At 35.3% G+C, this 24,072-nt stretch overlaps 1 protein-coding gene across 6 annotated transcripts in view; it reads left to right on the forward strand.

Moving 5' to 3' along the window:
* Positions 1-24,072, forward strand: part of LOC134840418 (uncharacterized) — a 71,007-nt gene that overhangs the window by 38,812 nt on the left and 8,123 nt on the right. For all 6 annotated transcript variants that reach the window (XM_063856201.1, XM_063856203.1, XM_063856199.1 and 3 more), the window contains exons 3-9: positions 9,258-9,471; positions 15,548-15,711; positions 16,070-16,331; positions 20,334-20,470; positions 20,784-20,933; positions 21,588-21,779; positions 22,391-22,601. In XM_063856201.1, the coding sequence (XP_063712271.1) occupies positions 9,258-9,471; positions 15,548-15,711; positions 16,070-16,331; positions 20,334-20,470; positions 20,784-20,933; positions 21,588-21,779; positions 22,391-22,601 (1,330 nt within the window). The remainder of the gene's footprint in view (positions 1-9,257; positions 9,472-15,547; positions 15,712-16,069; positions 16,332-20,333; positions 20,471-20,783; positions 20,934-21,587; positions 21,780-22,390; positions 22,602-24,072) is intronic.

Below are 24,072 nucleotides of genomic sequence, written 5' to 3' on the forward strand. Positions count from 1 at the left end.
CGTTTCTGTGTTCAGGGGGCGGACTGGGGGGGGGGGGGGGGGGGGCATACGCATCTCCTCAGGAATTCGACACCCCCGGCCGATCAAAAGGGTCCACCTTTGTACTATTTTGAGATATCCTTTTTTGGTGATGAACCCTAAAAATTTTCTATGGCCAATGTATATTAATATTGAGGGGGGAGCGCGCGCCGAAAAAACGCGAATTTTTGGTCAAAATATTTCAAAAAACGCCTAAAACGCCTTTTTGGACTGTTATTTTCAAAATTTTGCATGCGGCGCAAAAATTATGGCCAAAATAGTCTTTTTAGTGCTGCGGGAGAGCTCGGAAAATCAATATGGTCGACCTAAAAAAAACCATTTTTTGAAAATCCCCCCTCGAGAAAATCCTAGATCCGCCACTGTCTGTGTTGGCAGTTTTTTCTTCAGTTTTGTTTGATTTGCATGTTTTTTGGGATAGGCTTGTCAGATGTTAATGCCAATTTAATCAATATAAATCTACTTCAGTTTTTTTGGTTTAGTTTTTTTTTTAATTTGTAAGAAGATTACAAATCGTCGCTGGTGAACAATTGATTGTAGAGACTCAGTTTTGAACTTAATTTTGCAATTGTGAATTTTTTTTTGGCTTTTTAACAGGTAGAAGGATTGTAAAACTATAAAAGCTCCGATAGCAAGAGTCTGCACAACTGACCTATCGTGATTTCACAGAGTTGCGAGCAATCATATAGAATTTCAAGACTTATCTATCGTTCAATTTTGCCAAATCATACCCTAAGCCCATGAAAACCCGAAATCACTTGAAATAACGTTGAATACTTTCTTCATTGCTCTTTAAAAATAAATCTTCATTGGTCATGGATAATGAATGCAAAAACAAATTAATGTATTATCTATAAATTTCAGAATTTGAAGGTTTTTTGAAGGTTTGTAATCTTGATTATATTCTCAATTGTCGCCCGGGTTGACCAAAACTTCTTATCATACAATTTCCATATGTGAAAAAATTTCTGTCATAGAGTTCCATACAATTCCATTGTATAAAATCTGTATGATAAGCATTTTTCCATACATGGAAGTTGTATGATAATATTTTTCCATAAACCAAGATTTTTTCTCCAAATTTAATTTCTGAAAACTTTTGGTTTGTGTTCGTAACCGAAAGCAACTGACAAAGACCTCGGTTTACTCAAAGCACCAAAGGTGGGACGGTCTTGCATTTATAACGACCAAAGAAATAACGAAAGTAACAAACATTCAACGATGATTTTTTTAAAAATAGAATTTTAAAATCATTATACGTTGATCAAGACATACATAAACTTGCTATACAAAAGAAATAGGATTTTCAGCGTTTTTTAAAAAAAAAGTATCTAGCGAAAAGGAAAAAAATCCAACATTAGTGTATCTAGGACTACGTTATGCACACAAAAATTTAATTCCGACTGCAAAAAAAAATATTTTTGGAAAATGTTTGTTTGAATACAAATTTCGATTTGCAGTTGAAAAAAATCAAAAAAAATTTTAGGGCAATTTCAAAATTTATGTGTGGCCATCAAAAAAAGCTAACCATACAATTTCCATTTATGGGAATTGTATGATAAGCCTTTTTTTTTCAAAAAACTAAAACCTCGGTTTTTATTTGAATCACCAGACTGTTTTCTCAGAATCAAACAGCTGCAAAATATTGTTTATAGTTTTTTTTTGCTTCAACCATTTTCGAAATTGTACGAAAATTGTATGATAAGCATATTTCGATAGATTTGATGTAAGGAATTGTATGACAAGCTTTTTCGGCGTATGGAGGTCAACCCGGGCGTATGATGTGCAAAAAACTCAAACTTTTTTAAATTTTTTTTTTTCAATATTTGTGGTGAAAACATATGGACAATTTTGCGAATCATACCATTCTTCTTGTTTCAATTAATTAGTTTTAAATTACTTTAACTGGTTAATTTATATTTGACCTTGGTTTGTTCATTCTCTCCGACGGAGAGAATGATCTCTCACTTTTTTAATGTTTTAATACAGAGATTTAAACATATCTTATTTGTAACTAAGTAGAATTATCCGTAACAAAGAAACATTTTATCATGGCGCAGTCAAACAGTAACGAATCAAACATGAGAGGTATACCTTCATTCTGGCAAAACCACACAGTGGACCCACCAATTCCTTGGGAAGAGTGGAACGACTTATTCCAACTAGCAATAATCGCAAAGGAAAACATCGATATCGAAAATCTCTTAAATCCAACGGAACGATATCACCCACTCCCTCCAACACTAGAAAATCCACTGGAAAACGAATCAGATGCTCAAAAAACATCTCGCATTGAGAGAAATATCCGCGAGCAAAAGAGGTTCGACGACGAAGAAATGGCCTCAATTAAGTCAGAAACTAAGAAATTCAACGTCATGAGACTAGAAGAGGCGGACAAAAAACTCAGATCCATACTTTATTTAGCCCTTGGAAACGAAGGAAAGAAAATATTCGGCCAAAAGTTCACGAGAGTTAAAGTTTTACAAATTTCTTTCAAAGAATTTTGGGAAAATATGTCTATAGTTTTTGTGAGAAAGACAAACATAACTTTCGAAAGACACAAGCTGTTTAATAGAAAACAGAGGGACAGAGAATCGCTAGAACAATTCTGGGGAGCATTAGCAGAAATGGCAAAAAGATGTGACAGTCCCACAGGAGAAGACGAGTGGAACCGAGATATATTTTTCAATAATATGAAGAAATCGGACATCCAACGGAAACTTCTTACGGAAACTCTACCCCCACTAGAAGCTTTAAATGTGGCATTGATCGATGAAAAAGGAATAACAAACCACATCAAAATGACGAGTACTTTTAAATCCAAAGGTACCCTTCCAATAAATCTTTTAATCATTTTAATGTAAAAAGAGAACCCACCCTAAACATCGAAAGGAACAACACGTGTATGAAATGCGGCGGAAGTTTTACCAAAAGACATCTGGCGGTTTGCCCCGAAAAAGATACAACCTGTACGACTTGTAAATATCGAGGACATTTTACTAGACTCTGTAAATCACGCCGTAAAAATGTAAATATTGTGGATAGTCAAATTGTAAATAATACAGATTGTAATTATCTTTCGGAACAACCGGATGTAAATAACGACCGCATTAATAGAGAATGCTGTGGAGTAATCAACGCATGGTCGGAGTCCGGACAGAGCGATAACGACGATTACTCTGTATTAAACGTAACAACTATCTACGACGATCAAGGAAAGGAATTGAATAAACTACTAAACATCGGTCTAGGAAGCGAAAACCAAGTAATTCTCAATATACAGGTGGATTCAGCTAGCCCCGTGAGCTTCCTCAAACAAAACGTTCTATACGATTTGAAGTTACGAGACCCTTATGTGAAGATATATCCAGTGGACCAAGCGACTAAAGAACTTTATTGCGGATTTACGAACAATGCAATAAACATCACTGGAAAAGTAATCGTTCTCATTTTCTCAAATGGATGGTTTCATAGGGAATGCCACTTCTTCCTAACACAAGGACATGAAAGAAACATCTCTGGGAATGACAACTTGCCAAAAGTGGGAATTGAAGTGTCACAAAATGACTACATACTTCACACCAACAAGAAAACTTGTAATTCTATCAATTCAATTACATCACTTGACAAAGAGAACGAAATAGACATGATTTCCAAGACTTTCAAACAACTATTCCCTCGGATTGGAAAAATCAAAAATCAAACAAAAATAACACACTTTCACGAACCACTAAAGCCAATCCAACTAAAAGGCAGGCGAGTCCCTCTACATCTACTGGAATCAGTAAAAACAGAATTGTGCAGACTCAAATCCGAAGGAAATATCAAAAAATTAGAAAATTGCGACGAGGACAGATTTATTAGTCCGATAGTTATCACTTGTAAAAAGGACAAATCGATAAAGCTAGCCATAGATTCAAAATTTATTAACAAACAAATTTACAAGAACAAATACCAGATGTCCAACATACACGAATAAGTGGATAACGTAGCGGCTCAAATTTCCAACAACTCCGCCGGAGAATTGTGGTTCACTAATCTAGATCTAAAGAATGCATATAGTCAATTTTCGTTAGACAATTTTACTAGCAGTCAATGCAATTTTAGTTTAGTTGGCGGAGATATAACGGGCACATATCAATTCTTAACCGGTTTTTACGGACTCGGCGATATGCCAAATGAATTTCAAAGAGTCATGGACTCAACACTGGGAAATATTCCTTTTACAAATTGTTACCTTGACGACATTTTAGTCGCTTCCAAAGGAAGTTTTATCGACCACAAGAAAACTGTCTATAAAATTTTATCAACGTTAGATAGTTACAATTTCGCAGTTAAATGGTCGAAATGCAAATTTGTCCAAAACGAAATTGAATGGCTCGGTTTCAAAATATCAAAATCGGGAATCGCTCCACTAATCGATAAAACCAAAGCGATTAAAGATATCCCAATTCCAAAAAATCTAAAGGAATTAAGATCATTCTTCGGGTCAACTAATCAGTACATCAAATTCGTACCAAATTTAGCATCCCTCGGAAACCCGCTTAGACCTCTTTTAAACATGAAGTCAATTTTCCTTTGGAATGAAGTCCACACAAAAGCGTTCGATATGATAAAATTAGAAATAGTCAATCTTACAGAAAACACTCACTTTGACGTTAAAAGATCCACGAGAGTAAAAACTGACGCTTCACATAACGGGTTAGGTGCTTCCCTCGAACAACTCCACGGGAACGACTGGAAAACAGTATCGTTTGCTTCAAGATTTTTAAATCCTCACGAATCCAAATATTCAACAAACGAATTAGAGTTATTAGGAGTTGTATGGGCGGTAGAACATTACAAAAACTATCTCTACGGCTCTGAATTTGAAATTATTACCGACCACAAAGCTCTTCGTTCCGCTCTGTCACCTAATCACGGAAACAAAACGTATCATAGTCGATTGACAAGATGGGTAGATCGTCTTTTACCATTCAATTTTACTATAAAGCATTTAGCGGGAAAAGATATGGGTTTTACTGACCTAATTTCAAGATCCCCTTCGGGAAAGGCAATCACCCCATCACATTACGATGAAGAATTTGTAGTCGCAACGACCAAAAAATATATATAAATTACTCAATCCGTTGGATAACGAAAATTTATTACGCATTTCAATTAGTTCAATTTCGGAAAATTCCAATTACATGAGATTACGAAATCACGCAATAATTACAGCGTTGAATTTCATTAATTCTTCCATTCCAATTTGTAATCAAAAACATTATAGAACAGAACTTTGTAACTCCAAATGCATTCCCTGGGATTTTCAAACACTGACCCTACCAAAATCATTTTATCAAATCAGGCCTTCATTTATTTTTTAATTCTTAATAGTAGTTTAATTAGTAATCCCTCGGATTTTAAACTTATAAATAGTGTAAATATGTCTAATAACTAAATTGTAGTTAATCTTTCTACCTCCGGAATACAGGTCTCAACCGATTTCCAAATTTCTTCAGAACACAAAAAACTAGTAACAAAATATCGAGAAAATCTCAAGTTACCTGAAAAACCTTTGGATCTAAACACGTTATTTAAGGCAAAGTTGGTCGCATTACTAAGAGAAGACGACGAAATGCTAAATCCAATCGTAAAAGCTCTACAAAACAAAGTTAAAAGCATCAATGCAAATTCTCGTTACCTGTACCAATTTGCGAAAGACCTCCATGAATCCGACGGATTATTATGTATGGATGGAAAATTGGTTATTCTTTTTACACTTTGTAACGCCGTTCTAAAAACATTACACGATTCCCACCCTGGCCAATTCGGTAAGAAATACTTAGCACAGTATATATGGTGGCCTCACATAAATCGACAGATCTACTTCCATGGGATTAACTGTACACAATGCACCCAAACTGGTAAGAATATAAAAAGCATTATACCTACCACTCAAGTTAGCGAACTTCCGGCTTTATCCGAACCTAATGAGGAGCCCAACTTCGATTTTTACGGTCCCTTAGATAACAACTGGGGAAAGAATAAATACATTTTATTATGTATAGATCGTTTCTCAAAATTTCCATCAGCTAAAATTACATCTTCAACGTCATCAAACACGGTAATCGATTTCCTTCAAGATTATTTTTACCACCATGGGATTCCTAACTCTCTTCGTGTCGACCACGCATCCTGTTTTACTAGTCAGGATTTTATATTATTCTGTAATTTTTTTAATATCAAATTAATATTTTGTACAGTCGGGGACCATCGTTCTAACGGTCTTGTAGATAAACTTGTTCATACTGTAAAAATTAAGTTATTAGCAATGTCAATAGAACAACAAAGACTTACCTTACAATTCGCTATCTCGAAAATTGTTTGGAACTTACGATCTTCCTGCCAATCAAAAATAAAATGTTCACCATTCGAAATACATTTTAATAGAAAACCGAACACGATCTGGAAACAATTGGCATCTAGTAATTTATCCGGTGGGATTTTAGACAAAGGGAAGTCAATCTTAAGCAAAGAAAGGGCCTTTGACTGGAACGCGGACGATCGGATAGAAGACGGTTACAAAGACTGTTTAGTACCAAAGAAGAACCAGTCACCACTTGAGAAAGGGTACGACTCAGACCATCCTGCAGATTCAAAACCGTCTTGTTCCCGAGTGTCTCTAAAAAGCCTGTTTAAAGGTAATTTACTCCGAAAGACCAATGGAAGTATAAACGGAAATCTTCTCTATAAACAATTGGGCCAGAAAATAATAAACTCAACAAAATCTATGGTTGAACTATCCGACGGAAAAATCATTAGAAAATCGGACATCGCCATCCCAAAGTCTAAATCTTCTACAATCCGTTCATTCAAAGAAAATAATTCTTTTCCTTCTTTTATTAACACTGATTTACAAGTAGGTTCAAGAAAGACTAACAAAACAAAGCCCCAACAGACAGGGAAACTAGGCCCTAAAACGAGACGACAAATAGAGCTTCCTACTCCGGTTACCACTAGGTCTAGAGGGATAAACCAACCAATTAAACTCAACAAGTCAAAACGAACCCAAAATAAAGCTTCGACGTCTAACACTGGATATTTAGCAGGTGACGAATCCATGTTCATTCCGTCGGATACATCTGACATCAGTGATTGGGAGTGAATCGCGGGTGGTTTCCCATGCAGGGAAATGATAAGAGAACGTTTCATTTCGGATAACCCCATTTTTAACGAAGAACATACCTCATCATTAAATCCCCAAACATATCAAGCTAATATAAAACCTGAGATTTTAGACGAACAACTCCAATCGTCGGACACAGCGGAATGTCCAATCAGTATAAAACCAGCTGCCCAAACTACCTCCAATTCACCTAACAAACCTCCTACTACTGCAACATCGGAGGGACTAAACGCTCCGTTGGATACAACGAAGGAATCGGAGAGAGAAAATCCTATCGAATTTCCAGTCTTCGAGATAGAAGACTCCTCTGATGAAAACGCGATTGTTGAGGAGAGGCATCCAAAGGAGACCATCATCACTGGTAATGATTTTAAATTCAGACGTTCAAGGCGAAATGTTGGACCTCCCCATTTTTATGCTTAACGATTGTACATAGATATTATAGATAAGAACGAAAACCAACCAGGCTCCGCGAAAAACCCAATACATCTGGACGAAAATGACAGTTTGGGCACCATTACAAGGAACAAAGACCATTATAAGGAATCCCTCGGATATTCAAACCCCTATTTTCGACATCCAATCAGAAGAATGTACCTCCGACTCAGTGATCTCCTCATCCTCAGATCAAATCTCTATTATCTCCACTGACGAATCCCTGAGAGAGGCCGTGAATAGTTTGGAAAATTATATAGACTTAGATAGTGAAATTTTCAACGCGGAGTTAGAGAAATTTATGGAAGGGGACAGTTAAACTAAAACAAAAAATTCGCATTTAGACTTTAATACTTTTATTAGTACTTCATTACAGTGCAGTTAGAATCTATCTACGTTTTGTAGTCATCGATTATAATCCGCCGGAATCATGAATTGTGCTATTACATCTTTCTAATCAGTCACTCCTTCGGAGCATTAAAATTTCATGGTTATATTGGGCAGTATTTAATTTTTCAATCCCTTGGTTGGACTCCTTGAGGGAGAGAAAAGGGTTAGTTATCTTGTTACGTACCATAGCGTATAGTAGTTTATTTTTTTCCCACTAAGGGGAATGTTGCGAATCATACCATTCTTCTTATTTCATTTAATTAGTTTTAAATACTTTAACTGGTTAATTTATATTTGACCTTGGTTTGTTCATTCTCTCCGACGGAGAAAATGATCTCTCACTTTTTTAATGTTTTAATACAGAGATTAATTCACTTTTTAAACATATCTTATTTGTAACTAAGTAGAATTATCCGTAACAAAGAAACATTTTATCAGACAAAAAACAGATATTCGTCGACGGGCATGGTGTTTAACGCCATGGATACTTTTTACAGTATCTAGCATTATAAATTACATTGAAAATTGAACTTTTAAAAATGGATTCACTTAATTCAATGATCAACAAGTGAGCAAAAATTCAGAGAACAAGAACCTTGGCTATGAAAAATTAGAAGAATTAAAGAATCTTTGGCAAATTCAAAATATCGGGCAGGTTGGTACGGGTCAAGTTAGTTGTCTTGAGAAAAAGTTTCACGTAAACTAGAAATTATGAAAAATATAATAAAAAATAGGCAGGAAAATTACATCACATGCTTAGGTCCAAAAGATTGCAAGTCCGAATCTCAAGTGGAACCCGCTGCCATTAGCCATCACATTTTTTTTGTTGAGGCCCAACAGCTTTTCATTAACCAAATTATATGCTTGCTTCTGCTGCAAAAATTTTCAGCTTGATTTTGGTATATTTTGGTCTTTTCCTTGCAATGTGTTACTGTAATGTGAATGTTTCGTTTTGTATATATTGTTGAAGTTGAAGCCCCAACTTGACAGAACAGTTTGAGTCAATATTTGACTGATTATTATTCCGACCATTTTCCAAAGTTTTTTCACCCATTTTTCTCAACAAAAAATCGTTAAAATGTATTTTTTTTAAATTTGTAGTTATTGACAATGAACTTAGAAGTTGAACCTTCTGGGCTACCTGCACAACAACCAGCTTCTCCTGATTTAATATGAGAATTGGTATTATTTTTAAACCTTATTATTATTTTTTAAATTTTTTCAGTCTCTGTGAGCATGAATCCACAGTCGAAGCAGGTGCCCCTGTACAAGGACGTGTTCATGAGTTGTGAGTTCCGCTTCTCCCCCTCCTCCCCCAACCAGGCCAGCCCCCCTCTGGAGGAGACCGGGAGTGAGATAGTCTGGCTGAAACAGACCCCCGGCACCTCCATGTTCAGACCAGTTGTACAGTCCAAAGGCACTGGGTACATGGCAAGAACGTAAGTAAACACAAAACACTGATGGCTAAACTATTCTGCTCGTAGTGTATGAAGCGAAAATTGGTCGCATGACTATTTTTTTGCAACAACAAAAACTAAATTCAAATGAAATATTCTGCACGCAACGCAGTAATCAGGAAGGAAGGAAATGCCCAGCAGTTCTGGGGGACTTGGTTTAGAGTGATCCACGCAACTACTCGACAAGGATATCAGATCAAACAGTTTTGCATCAAACGACTTTTTATCATTCTGATTTAATTGTAGAGCCAAATTCTAGATCTATCAAGTAATCCAGATCAATCTACCTTCATTCACTAACTGAATTAACTCTAGACATAGTAGCTGTGAAAAATCAGTTGCAAACTGGGACATTGCTGATATTTTAAGAGACTGAATTTTGATCGGCAACCCTTTTGATCGGCGTCAAAATGTACAAGAAACGGGAGAACGATTTACAAACCAATAAGTTTTTGATCCAATACGTTTTTATAAGGTTTTGATCAAAATATCACTTAAAAGAAATAGAATTTTCATCAATTTTTCTCAAGAATAGTCATGTTGTAAGTATCAAAGCAAAGTAGGAGTTTCTCGAGATTTTATAAACGTGCGGTCAATCGATTTGGTTACCTTGGAAAAGAATCCGCCCTCTTCTCGCGGCACTTATTTGATGGCCATTTTGCAATTATTAAAATGATCGCAGTCTTGCCTTAATTGCAATGATTGTGACTAATTGTTACAAACAGTAGTCAGCTAAAATGTGGTTCAAATTGTTCATGTAGTTTGTTTCAAATCTAAAAGAAAACTGGTTAAACTTACTTGCTCACCGTTTCCTTAAAATCTCATTCTTTAACTCTGAGTTGTGGTCCCGAGAACGAAGATAGGTTTGCGCAGATTGTTCTGCGAGTGGGGAAATTAAATCAAAAGCATCAAAATCTGCTGATGTTTTTGTTCCAACCATTTGAAAAATGGGGAGCAATTTGGTATTCGGGTGTCGTTCAGTTTTTATTATTTTTGTTTTCCACGCAAAATCAGCTAACGCAAATAATCATTGGAATGGGCCGAGTATTATATCATAATTTTCAAATCAAAAAGTTGTCCCAGCATCAAGAAAGAAAACAAACTTCAAATTTTTGATTCGAGCGAATCAAGCGAGCAAGCAGGCTTACAATAGCTTATTTTAACAGCTTAATAGTTTAAAATAGCCTAATTTAAGCTGTCAAAACCTAAATTCACTCGAGTAAAATTTTTTGAGTTTTTAAGCGCTTTTCGGAATCAAAAAGTTCAAAAAATTAAACGATTGCAAAAAAAAATTAAAATTTTTTGATTTTTTTTGTTCCGACCAGTTGAAAAATGTGGAAAAACTTCGAATTCGGGTGTGTTTCTTTTTTTTTGTTTTCCGCGCAAAATCAAGTATCACAAAACATCATCGGGTTGATTTGAATGATATATCATATTACAGCCCTTTCAGTCTTGATTGAAACAAAATTAAAATTCCAAAGTTTTTTTGAACTGTGAGAAAAACCGGGCTTAATTTAGACCAATTATAATAGCTTATATATTTTTAATTTTAGTTTTACTTGAGTTTATTTAGAGTTTTATTAACGCCATTTTAAGAGTCATAAACTTCAAAACTCCAAAAGTTCTGCAAATAAAAACTGAAAAAAAAGTTCGATTGTTTTATAATTTTTTTTGTTTTCCTAGTCATTTTTCTTTTAAAATTATTGTCCAGTCTGCCTGTTTTACTATGACTGTCGAATATGCATAAAATTTTTGTTCAGATCCTCTTATCACACCAAGAACACAAACGGCACTAATTTGAAAGAAAAGACAGTTTGTGTGCTTTTTAAAACTATTAAAACATTATGTTCTACCTGCACAGTAGCCGGCTATCCTTGTTTTTTTTTCTTTTTTTTCCACGCAAAATCAGGTACCACAAATAATTATCGGACCGGTTTGAGTGATTAATTATAAAAAAATCCTTATAGTCGTGATTTGAACCACATAAAAAATTCAACAATTTTTTCACCGTTTCGAGAAAAACCGGTTTGAAATTTTTGATTTTTCGTCTTATTTCGAGCGAACAAAGCCAGGGAGCAGTCTTAACTTAACTGCTTAAAAACTTACAATCGCTTAATTTAAAAAGTAAAAAACTTAGTTTAATTCGAGTAACGTTAGTTAACTTTGATTATTTTAGCGTTTTTTTGGAATCAAAATCTTGAAAAATTCAAAACACTTGAAAAACATGTTTTTTTTAAATATTTTTTGATTTTTCAAGTAATTTTGTTAATTTGAAATAAAATTGTTTTTTAATTGGCTTATTTACTATGACTGTCAAGTATGCCTAAGCTCTGTTTTTTTCCTTCAGATTCTTTTATGAGACCGCAGAAAAAAAACAACACAAATCTGCAAAAAAAATTTTTTTTGTATTTTTAAGACTATGATCGGAATATTCTGTGCTATTTGCACAGTAACCGGTTATCCTTGTTGTATTTTGAGCTAGTTTTGTTATAGTTAGTGTGATTTCGAGCTCATCAAAGAATGGTATGTTTTCGCTGCTCGCTAATTGGGTCGTTCTTGTTTACAGTTTTTTTCATCTTCGTTCTTTATTTCGCCTCCCAATGAAATTTATGCAAGCGACTGTGAAGCTAGGGCTGATGTAAATCGAAGCTACTTTATTGATGTTTTTTTGCTTCCATTTTCTAATTGACAAGATTTCTTGAAATCTGAAAGTATTCAACTTAGGTTGTTGATTCTCGAATGGGTTTTAAATAAATTTTCAGATACTTCATCATTCACTTTTTTCGAAAAATTTCTGCTAAGCCAAGGGAGGATCTAGGATTTTTTCGAGGGTGGTAGATTTTCCAAAATTTTGCGATAATTTGAGGTTCTTTGATTTTTATTTCGAGCAAAATGATTTTCGGACTCTATTTGAGCAAAAAAATATGCACCGCAGGCAATTTTTTGAAAATTAACTAGTCAAAAAAATTGCCTTGGAAACTTTTGACCGAAAACTTGCGTTTTTTCGGCACTCTCCCCTTTAAAATTAGAAAAATTTTAAGGTTTCGTCGGCCTAAACTGGATGTCATGTTTTGGTCAGATGTTTTGGTGGACTAAAGTTTGAACCTCATAATCGATTCTCCTGGAAGTCATTGTAAGTCTTGAGAGTAGAACCATAGTTGGAGCGGCATGGAAATCTTTGAACTATTTTTTTAGCTCTTGAATTTGTTTTCTGGAAAAACTTGTCATTAGATTGCTGCAGTATTTGAGTCTGAAAACTGAAAAAAAAGTTCGATTGTTTTATGATTTTTTTTGTTTTCCTAGTCATTTTTCTTTTAAAATTATTGTCCAGTCTGCCTGTTTTACTATGACTGTCGAATATGCATAAAATTTTTGTTCAGATCCTCTTATCACACCAAGAACACAAACGACACTAATTTGAAAGAAAAGACAGTTTGTGTGCTTTTTAAAACTATTAAAACATTATGTTCTACCTGCACAGTAGCCGGCTATCCTTGTTTTTTTTTTCTTTTTTTTTCCACGCAAAATCAGGTACCACAAATAATTATCGGACCGGTTTGAGTGATTAATTATAAAAAAATCCTTATAGTCGTGATTTGAACCACATAAAAAATTCAACAATTTTTTCACCGTTTCGAGAAAAACCGGTTTGAAATTTTTGATTTTTCGTCTTATTTCGAGCGAACAAAGCCAGGGAGCAGTCTTAACTTAACTGCTTAAAAACTTACAATCGCTTAATTTAAAAAGTAAAAAACTTAGTTTAATTCGAGTAACGTTAGTTTACTTTGATTATTTTAGCGTTTTTTTGGAATCAAAATCTTGAAAAATTCAAAACACTTGAAAAACATGTTTTTTTTTAAATATTTTTTGATTTTTCAAGTAATTTTGTTAATTTGAAATAAAATTGTTTTTTAATTGGCTTATTTACTATGACTGTCAAGTATGCCTAAGCTCTGTTTTTTTTCCTTCAGATTCTTTTATGAGACCGCAGAAAAAAAAACAACACAAATCTGCAAAAAAAATTTTTTTTGTATTTTTAAGACTATGATCGGAATATTCTGTGCTATTTGCACAGTAACCGGTTATCCTTGTTGTATTTTGAGCTAGTTTTGTTATAGTTAGTGTGATTTCGAGCTCATCAAAGAATGGTATGTTTTCGCTGCTCGCTAATTGGGTCGTTCTTGTTTACAGTTTTTTTCATCTTCGTTCTTTATTTCGCCTCCCAATGAAATTTATTCAAGCGACTGTGAAGCTAGGGCTGATGTAAATCGAAGCTACTTTATTGATGTTTTTTTGCTTCCATTTTCTAATTGACAAGATTTCTTGAAATCTGAAAGTATTCAACTTAGGTTGTTGATTCTCGAATGGGTTTTAAATAAATTTTCAGATACTTCATCATTCACTTTTTTCGAAAAATTTCTGCTAAGCCAAGGGAGGATCTAGGATTTTTTCGAGGGTGGTAGATTTTCCAAAATTTTGCGATAATTTGAGGTTCTTTGATTTTTATTTCGAGCAAAATGATTTTCGGACTCTATTTGAGCAAAAAAATATGCACCGCAGGCAATTTTTTGAAAATTAACTAGTCAAAAAAATTGCCTTGGAAACTTTTGACCGAAAACTTGCGTTTTTTCGGCACTCTCCCCTTTAAAATTAGAAAAATTTTAAGGTTTCGTCGGCCTAAACTGGATGTCATGTTTTGGTCAGATGTTTTGGTGGACTAAAGTTTGAACCTCATAATCGATTCTCCTGGAAGTCATTGTAAGTCTTGAGAGTAGAACCATAGTTGGAGCGGCATGGAAATCTTTGAACTATTTTTTTAGCTCTTGAATTTGTTTTCTGGAAAAACTTGTCATTAGATTGCTGCAGTATTTGAGTCTGCGGCGGAAAGCTCCGTTCCACTATAATTCGGTTATGTTCTGGGATATTTAAAACCGACAAGTACAACAATTGGAACTTGCACTTCTTACAACATCTTTTTGTCGACGGAAATCTCAAGTGATTTGTTTCCTTTACTGATTCAAATCCAATTAAAACAAAAATTGTTTCAAACTCTTCATCAAACCCCTGATGTACTATAAAAAATGGCATATCTTGCTAAAATTTATCTGGGAGTTATACAGACAACGCATTGAAGAATACTATATACACCCGCAAAGTTGAAAAACAAATTAAATCAAAAAATTTGTTTTTTTTTGGATAATTACAATCATTTTCAAGTAATATATGCCCCCCCCCCAAAAAAAAAAGAATTAATTCGAAAAAAAAACGTTGGATGAGTGCAAAAAAGGAAGTTTTTAATTTTTTTGCACTGAACTCTAGTAGCTGTACTGAAACGTATTGAGGAGACTTAGAGATCTGGTTACCAAATTTTTCTAAAGGTTCCACCATTGGTACTATGTTAGGACATCCATCTATCGGTTGACCAAACTCATAGATGAGTTTTTTGAAAGCACCTTGGGCGCCATTATACATTAAGTTTATGGTGGTCGCGAGCCAAAAAAAAGCAATTTATTGGTCAAGGTTTTTTCTTTTGAAATGACCTCTCCCCCTTTGAAAAGTTCCTACGTACTCTACTGCTTCGACTGATGTACCATCATAAAATCATTAACAAGTTAGAATTATTCGACCGCTATGTTTTTGGAAATTGTTGCTTTTCAATTTAAAACTAGCGTCAATATCTAAGTTTTAGATGACAAAACAAAGGCAACTTTTTTTTCGTGCACATGTAATTAAGGAAGCTGTAGAACATTACATAAATTTGAGATATATAATTATTTTGGATCATAGAAACATAACTGTTTTGTTTTTCGCAGAGTCGTTTTTCAGTGCCGTGTCTACACTTATGCTAAGTTCTGGGTACCCTATAGTTTTTTTCTAAATCATTTTTATTTTAATAACGATTATACATGTGGAGTTTCCTGCAACTCATTCTCTACGATGGATGATTTGTTTCACATACTCCTTACCCGGTGCGCTCGGGGTGGTGGGGGGGGGGGAGTTTAATAGTTCTTTGCACCTATTGTGCTGAGTTGTGATTTATTGTATTGTGTGTTTCTAGAGTGAAAGTGCGTGTGCTGTCTTACAACGAGGAGAAGCAGACCAAGTCCTCGTCCCTCGAGGTCCGCAGAATATCGGAGGCGGATGCCGGCTACTACAAGTGCATCATTGGAGGGGGCAAAACAGCCGGCGGTCAGGAAACCAATGTGGCTCAGCTGCAAATAGGTACTGCAACAGCAATCACTCAAATAAGCGAGAGGCACACACACTCCTTTTCTAAACCTCCCCCTCCCTCCTCTTCTTTTAATGTCGAACACTCGCGTGGGTCGAAATTCTATCTTCGCCGCCGTAGTATCACATCGTTTTGCTTATACGCTTTGGCATCTGTCAAATTTCAATTGTATTAGCAATTAATTAACCCAAAGGGTAAAATATGAGTAAAGGAGCAAATTTAGCTAGCAAGCGATCAATTTTCAATCGAACTAAGAAGAGAATTAACATTAACTTAGTTGAAAATCTGGGGGCCTGTCGAAAAAGTTGGACCCATCATTGTCTGACTGCAGTGAACTACTTTGTGCAATAGTGCCTGGCATCTCAGTCAGCCCGAGTGTGGTTAGCATCGAACCAGACAGACCCTTCCGCATCTACTGCAACGTCACTTCCACCCAACAGGGATCCCGATTCTCACCCGGAGGCCCCAGGGGACTGGGAGGGGGAGTGCTGGACAACACTATCACGTGGACTTATGCCAGCACCAGGCTGGTGGACCCAGATGACCCCATTGCCATGCAGAGACTCATGGAAACTGCGAGGCAGTTGTCCTCATTGCCAAAACTCCAATTCGAGTTAGTTATTTTTAACCCCCATTTTGAACTCGAAAAGTAAAAAAATTCATGTCAACTAACTTTTAATTACCATTTTCGGCTGTTAAATATGCGAATGTTTGTGTCAACTATGCCATTTTGAAATATTTGTTTGTACTTTCAAAATGGGAAGGAGCTAAACGAGGCCAATTTTTAGTACCATTGGTCCCCTAGTTGTCACGGCAAAATCGGACTCAATAGAGCCCATATTTATTTAGACAATAGGGTTCGCTCATCCAATTCCATCCAAGTGGGGACCCAAATTGGGCTTATATGCCTCTTTTCTATAAAAACCAGAAGCACCTCGCGGGAAGCGCATCCCATTTCTGTAGTTTGTCTGAATCATCTCTGATACCTTTGTTAGAGAAGACAGAAAGAAAGAAAGAAATAAAGAAAGAAAGAAAGAAAGAAATTATTACGTCAATTGTATATATATGATGAAATATAGAAAAATTGTGATCAAAAATTGCTTTCAAAAATTTAATGAAATGTGCATCTTACAACATGTAAACAATTGAAGAAGATAGACTAATGAAATAGGAAACGCCCACTTAGGATGCAACCAGCAATTGTATTCCTTTGTTGCATCAATTAGTAGAGTAGCTTTGTATTTGTTCTATTTGTAAATTATATTAAAACAATTTTTACAAAAAAAAAAGATCAATGAGCTAAATTTTAAAAAAAATGAAAGAGGTGAGCTCAATAAAGATGACGAAGTGAGCACAATCATCTTCTCTGAGACATTGGGGACTAATAACTTGGACTTTTATGCTGAAAGTTGGGCTCATTTGTCTCATTTTACTAGAAACGGGGCTCTTTCAACCCGTTTTTTTAAAAGTTGGGTTCATTCATCTGTTTACAAAGAAAAAAGAGATCAAAATGAGGACTAATTTCAACCCGTGTGGTTTTCAATCTATTTTCAACTTTTATTTCTGATAAGTTCTGAGCAAATGTTTTTCGCGAGATTTTTGAAGTACATAATTCATGCACAATTTGGGTTTATACATTCAAGCTTATTAGATCCATAGTTAGTGTGATTGTTTGTAGGTTTTTACACTCCAAATTAATAAATAAGAAAAAACATGGTCTAGCAGTTTTTGATAATTGTACAGCAAGTATCAACTCTCGTTTGTATCAAGTGATAAAAAATTTAAAAAAAACCCAAAAAATTGAAAAACTCCAATGGCGTAACAAAACTGTTTAGGATTTTCCGGTTTTACAGTAAGTTTTAAATTACAAGAAGTTCTGTGTTAAACTTCTAATTTAACTCTGCGAGATTAGTTTGCTTTGCAGTATTTAGTAGAAATGCTTGCATCTCAATCGTCCATTTACCAAAAAAATAGTGTCTGATTATTTAGTTGATTAAATCATTTAAAATAAAATCTTCGTGCAAAGCCACCGGCTATCCACTCGATAATATTGAGGTAAGAAGGAGGCTGCTCTTGTTACATTTGAAGTCGAACAAATGAAAAAAGACTTAGTGTGTCCTATTTCACTGGTTTCTGAGCCAGATTTATTCGCCGCCAATGCGTTACAAGATCGTTATATGATGCAAATTGGCTAAATTTGTAAGGTTCAAACCCCATAATTTTACGAAAAAAGAATACAGGTGAAAATGTTCCGCCCAAAACTGCTGGTTCAAAATTCAGAAATTATCAGGAGACTATTCCGTTATTTTTTTTAACGTGGAAATGGTTAGAGTTATAGGGTTATCAGCGTTATCAGAGTTAGATAATAGAAACATAGCAAAAAAATTATATTATTTATAGCAATTTATTACTTTTTAATTGATTTTCCCACACTATGATTCAAAATTCAAACTATAATTCCCAAACTACTACATTAATTCAAACGATGAGTTTTCCTAGGTAATGAATTTCTGTAACTGTGAAGATTACGAATAGATAAATGTTTTACTGATGATTGCGCCTCATTTTTAAAATTACTTTAAAATTACACATTTCATAAAAATTTTTAAATGAGACAATCAAGCCTTTATTTGAATATGAAATTTTTATTTAAATTTGCGTTTGTAATTAATAATGAAGGTTTCTGGATCTTTTAATGTTTTTTTCCTGAATCTAAGTTGAGTAGTTTCCACATTTCGTTGCGCGTTTCTTTAAGATACAATTAATAGACTCAAAAACCTGAAAAAGTTTAAACAATTAACGTCTCAAACAGAAATCCTTTATTTTTGTAACACTAATAAAACGTTCTCGAACTTTTCGATGGCAGCTCGAATCACAAATAAAATCACTTTATACTTTACTTTTGTAGTATTACAAAAATATAAAAATTGTGAGTTTTAATTTTTGACTAATTAGGAGTGTGACTAAATACTATAGAAAATATTTTACGGTATTTTAATTAGTAGTAGTAAGCTTTTTAACGCCAATTTGTAATTAGTAGTAGTAAGCTTTTTTACGCCAATTTGATCAAATTTAATACCAAATTAAACCAGGTTTTCCTGATTCGAACTTTACAGCGAAGATACAAACAACTTCGAAAAAACTTACTTTAAGCTAAACTTTGATGGTGACAAAAAAGATCAAACTAGACAGAATTAAAATTATTTCAGTAAATTAACAAATATGTAAGGGCAAAATTAAATTATTGTCTTGAGATGGACGCAGGGAGCAGGCGCTAAAAAGTGCTCAAAACCTCAATTTTTTGCATGTGTTTTTTTCAAATACTTGCTTCTATCACAAAGTTTTGTCAAAAATAAGATCTTTACAGCGTTTCTGGATAGCTCAAGTTTAGCCGGTCGAAAAAATGAAAAGAAACTTGACAATTAAAACGCATTTCATTCAAATTGGGTTAATTTAGAAAAAAATGAAGACTAATCTTGTTTAAAGTTTGAATAGAATTAAAATGGTACAATTTATTTCGCAAAAAAATGGGCCCAAAAATTTTCCTTTAAAAACGATTTTTTTGGCTGCTTTTGGTCAATCAAAAAATACTTCAAACCTATTGGTTCATTTACGGACAAAACTATTCTACTGCATGCCTCTTATGCAGCCCAACAAAACTTAAGCAGGTTGTAACCTCCTAAAGCGGGCGCAAAATGTTTTTATTAAAACAAATTGGTGTTTTATAAAGCAAAATTGACATTTTTGGCTACCAAACCATAACAAATATGTTCATACAAAACTAAGAAAAATAAACTTTTCTTAAATTTTGTTGGCTACATAATATGCTTACATTGATATATCTTTGTTCGTAAATGAACAAATAAGTTTTGAGTAGTTTTTGATTGACTAAACAAAGCCAAAAAGATCGTTCTTGGGAAAAATTTTTGAGCCTGGTTCTTGCAACAAATTACTACATATTAATTCTGTTTAAATTTTTAACAAAACTGGTCTTCATCATTTTTCGTCTAAAATTAACTCAATTTGCGAAAAATGCGTTTCAGTTTATAAGTTTTTTTTCATTGTGTCCGGATAATTTAAATCAACACTGTATCATGAAATAATGACGTTGATTACGAGGATTTTGGCGAGGCTGGAATTTCAAATATAAAAAGAAAATGGAAAAAATTCGAAACGTTTAACTTGTTATATACTCTGTTCAATTCGTTCTTACCTTTTGCCGCAACATTTGGTTTGAACTAAACTTCACTAAATTTTTTTTTTGTTCCGACTTCCGAAGAAAATGAGGAATATACAAATGCGTGGGATGGTTTATTTCAGACCAATTTTACAAAAACTGACTGCGTGTGCGCATCGATCCGGAAATCTGTGGATTGCCAATCGAGTATGTTTGCAGTAGACTAAAATACGGATGGATTTAATATCAGAATTAAATAAAAAATTTGCACTTCTGTCTTCTCAAAGAAACAGTTCACTAAACATTCAAAAATGAAATATGATTTTTGTGAAATTCTGCTTACATTTCACTTGTTTTTGAAGAAAATACTTTGTTGTTTGAAAAATTTGAGCTCTATACATAGCTATCGTTTAATTTTACGTTTTGTTTTGTGCATAGTGTGTCGGCGGACGGGAGTATTGTGAGTGTGAGGCGGGCGAGGATGGAGCATGCTGGCTACTACTGGTGCACCTATGAGGCCAGTCAGCAGGGGGGCATGTTCCAGGGCAGAGTCCACCAGAGGGCCATAGTTAGGTGTAAGTGTATCACCCCACCCCACAATACTTATCAGACATGGATTACATCACACTACACTTAACTTATGCAGAACCGCAAAAAATTTAAACGGACATAATTGATTAAAAGGACCAAATTACTGTGGCAGGTTGCTTATTTTATTTAATTATGCCTGTTTGAAGTTTTTAACTAAGTCTCTGACCAACAATTACAGATATATTTCAGGTCTCTTTCATAAATATAAATTATATGAAGTCAAGTACTCAATAAAAGTCGACAGGCACAATTAGTTCTAAACAGCAAAAAGAGTAGTAATGTGTTGTTATGGTGCAGATGGGCCGACTTACCAGCTGGACCAATTCAACCACACCAACTCCACCCGCACAGTCAAGGCATTCGTGGGGGGAACTGTGGACCTCTACTGCAACATTGTGTCCCTGCCATTCGCCAGAGTCGAGTGGTTCCGCAACACACGCAGAATAGGTACTATCAACCTACACGCAACGCCACGTAAAATGCCCCCTCCCCCCCCCCCCACTCACCAAAACCACCGACAAACATAGGTTCTTTACGTGAATCATTGATTCTACAAGGTTATGTATGAAGAGCGAATTTGGAGTTGGGTAATTACCTCGCATCCGATTATTTTCAAGACAATTGAACAATTATAACGGAAGTTTTAGTTCATAAAAGTCAAGGGTAGTTGGAAAACTGAAAAAGAGCCTCTTATTCTTTTTGTAGTTCCTAAACATATCCAGACTCTTGCCATCAGAACAATTAAGGTGTAAGGAGCAGCTACAGTCAAGTCGGAACACTATTAGCAATAAAACAACCACTGATGTCACTGACTGTTCATTGACAATGACTAGACAACATTGATTGGCCATTCTCTAAAGTTGATCCACGTAACGACTTTTACCCTGTCCTTGCAATATAATGAGTTTATATCTGTCTTCTGTTTATCTTTAGATAGTTTTTATTCAAAGATGTTTCTTGGTTTCCAGTTTGTGGATACAATTTTTCTGAAATCATCGAACAGTTGTAATTTTTATCCGCGATAAAGCTGTGTTTGCTGCGTGTATTGTAGTGTAGTGTAGTGTTGTTGATGTGTATGATTTCTTTTGTATGGATGTTTAGGACATGACCAGATACGACACGAGAACTCGGCGAACGGGAGGAGGTACTTCTACCACCTGATGAGAGACAAGAGTGGCTTCCCCACCATCCTCCGCATGAACGATCTGCAGTACGAGGACAGGGACGAGTACATCTGCAACGTCACCGCATTCGGTATCCGACAATCCTGGTCCACACTTCTCAAGGTCAAAGGTCAGTCTATTTCCCTTTTCTGTATCTCTGTTTATCAGCCGTCATCCATCATACTCCAGCCACTGGAGTGTAACTATAGTCACCCTGTTCACATAACAGTCTATATCATGTCGCATCTCTAGCCTAACGTCAAATTGAAACACTCCCATTCATTAAGTCCAGATACAGTCCAGAATAAAATACTACATTGATTTTGGTTCTCAGAGCAGTTTTTGTATCTCATAGCTTTTTTAAAAGCATAAACAGGAAACCCTCGCATCAAGTCACCCTTGCTGTTCCTACCTCAAATGCCTTAGGACGTAAACTTTCACTCGTGCACACACTGTAAAATTTTCAAGAAAAGAATTGACGCGTAATATGGATGCCATTTGATGCTAAAGATGGCCCTGACAGGCTATGAAAGATGCAAATACTTCCTCAGAAAAGATTGATTCTTAAAGCCATTTGAGTTTTTTCGGTCGCCTACTACATGTTGGGTGCGATGTTTTTACTGAGCTAGTCTATGAGTCATTCAGAGAGCTGATTTAGGAAACTACTGGCTGTTCTGCTTGCTGTACTTCATAATTATAAATCGATTTAATATTGCGAGTGAAATTTTTTCTTTTTTCCAGACAAATATTCGGCCTTTTTCCCCCTGGGCGTGATCGTCACTCAAATGGTGCTCATCTTCACCCTCATATTTGGTGCAGAGAAGGTCTACTCCAACAAGGGGGGACACAGTCATGGCCACAGTCATGGCCACGCGAGGAACCACACCTCACATGTACACCTGCCGACGGACACTACCATGGACCACAATGGAACCATACGCAGCAGAGCCATGTAAGTCCAGTTCATACATTATTCCGCGCCCATAATCTATCTTTCATGGGACACAAGTTAAGAAAAATCCTAACTGATAAATCCCAAATAAAACCACTGGAGGCTTTGGAAAAATCATAGTAATTTCTGGTCAGGGAGTAACAACCAACAAACTGCCCTGGATAATTATTTATTTTTAACTGTCTGAGTTTGTTCACTCCTCTGTATTTTTAAACTGATTACAAACAATCATTTTTTTAATTCCTAATTCTCTCAGATATACGAAGCCTGCAACTGCGTACATGCAAAGTTCGTTTCGAAAGCGACTCTTTGAATCCTTTTTTGTCGCTTAGCAAAAGTCGAATGCACATTTGGAGATGTCGTAGTCGCCATGTCTTGTAGACCAGCAAGTCTTAAGTTAGATAGGACAATCAAACAAAGTCGATGTTATTTAGCTGAAAAGTCAGTCAGTTCTTTTCTACCCCTGAAGGGGGAGGTGGCGTTTAACTTGTTGGTATTTCCGTCTGATGAGTACCGCTTATAACACCAATGTCACTCCCATTCGCATGTGCAATTGATGCATTACCATTCTCAAGTATTACTCTCACTTCGGAGCAGGCCTCTTGCAAATCCCTCCTGTGAACACGAATGCCAATAAAATCTGCAGTCGACTCTCAGGTTAATGCTACTGCTGCGAGAAAAAAAAACACGTACCAATTCTCTGAAAAAAGACAAAAATACTATTACAAATGGGCAAGCAAATATTAATAATACACGATTAGACAAAGTTTTACCGAAAAGACACCTTTCAAATATGCCAATTACCATGGTGACTTTAAAATGTGAGTTCAAAGCCAAAAAGTCTTATTAAACCAGCTTTCAGGTGCAAACGTTTTTTGCAGCTTTTTAGAGGATTGGTGTAAATTTTCGGTCTACCGCTTCATCTGCTCATTGTTACTTGATGAAACAGCTTCTGGGTGCAAAAGTGGGCTGTTCATTTGAGCAACAAATGGAGGAAAGAAATTAATTTCAGACTTGTCCTTAGGGAGATTTTGGCTATCTCAATTGACCACATACAACTGCGCGCATGCACAACGCAACGCTTCACTTATTTTTGCATCGGCATCATTTTGGACAGATCCATTTGAACTCACAAAGGCCACATTTTTTCTTTTAAAATGAGATTACTTTAAAATGCAAATTATGTTCCATGTAATGTGGTAAGAATCTATAAAAAGGTCTGTTTGAATAACATTAGCGCTTGTCAATTTTTTCAATTTCTTTTTTTTTCTTGTTTTCAGCGAAGCTCTTTTTTTGGCACTTACTGTCGTTTTTTGGTGCCTAGAATTTTCGCGTAGTATTACAATGGCAACCAAAATGGTCAAGCTAGTGATTAAGTGAGAGCTCATCATCACACACTATCTTTGCCATAGCAGGGGCTGAGTGTAAGATTTGAAGATCTTAAAGCGAACACTTTATCATTATGCTAAGT

Source organism: Symsagittifera roscoffensis, chromosome 2, assembly GCF_963678635.1.
Source record: "Symsagittifera roscoffensis chromosome 2, txSymRosc1.1, whole genome shotgun sequence".
Taxonomy (NCBI): domain Eukaryota; kingdom Metazoa; phylum Xenacoelomorpha; order Acoela; family Convolutidae; genus Symsagittifera; species Symsagittifera roscoffensis.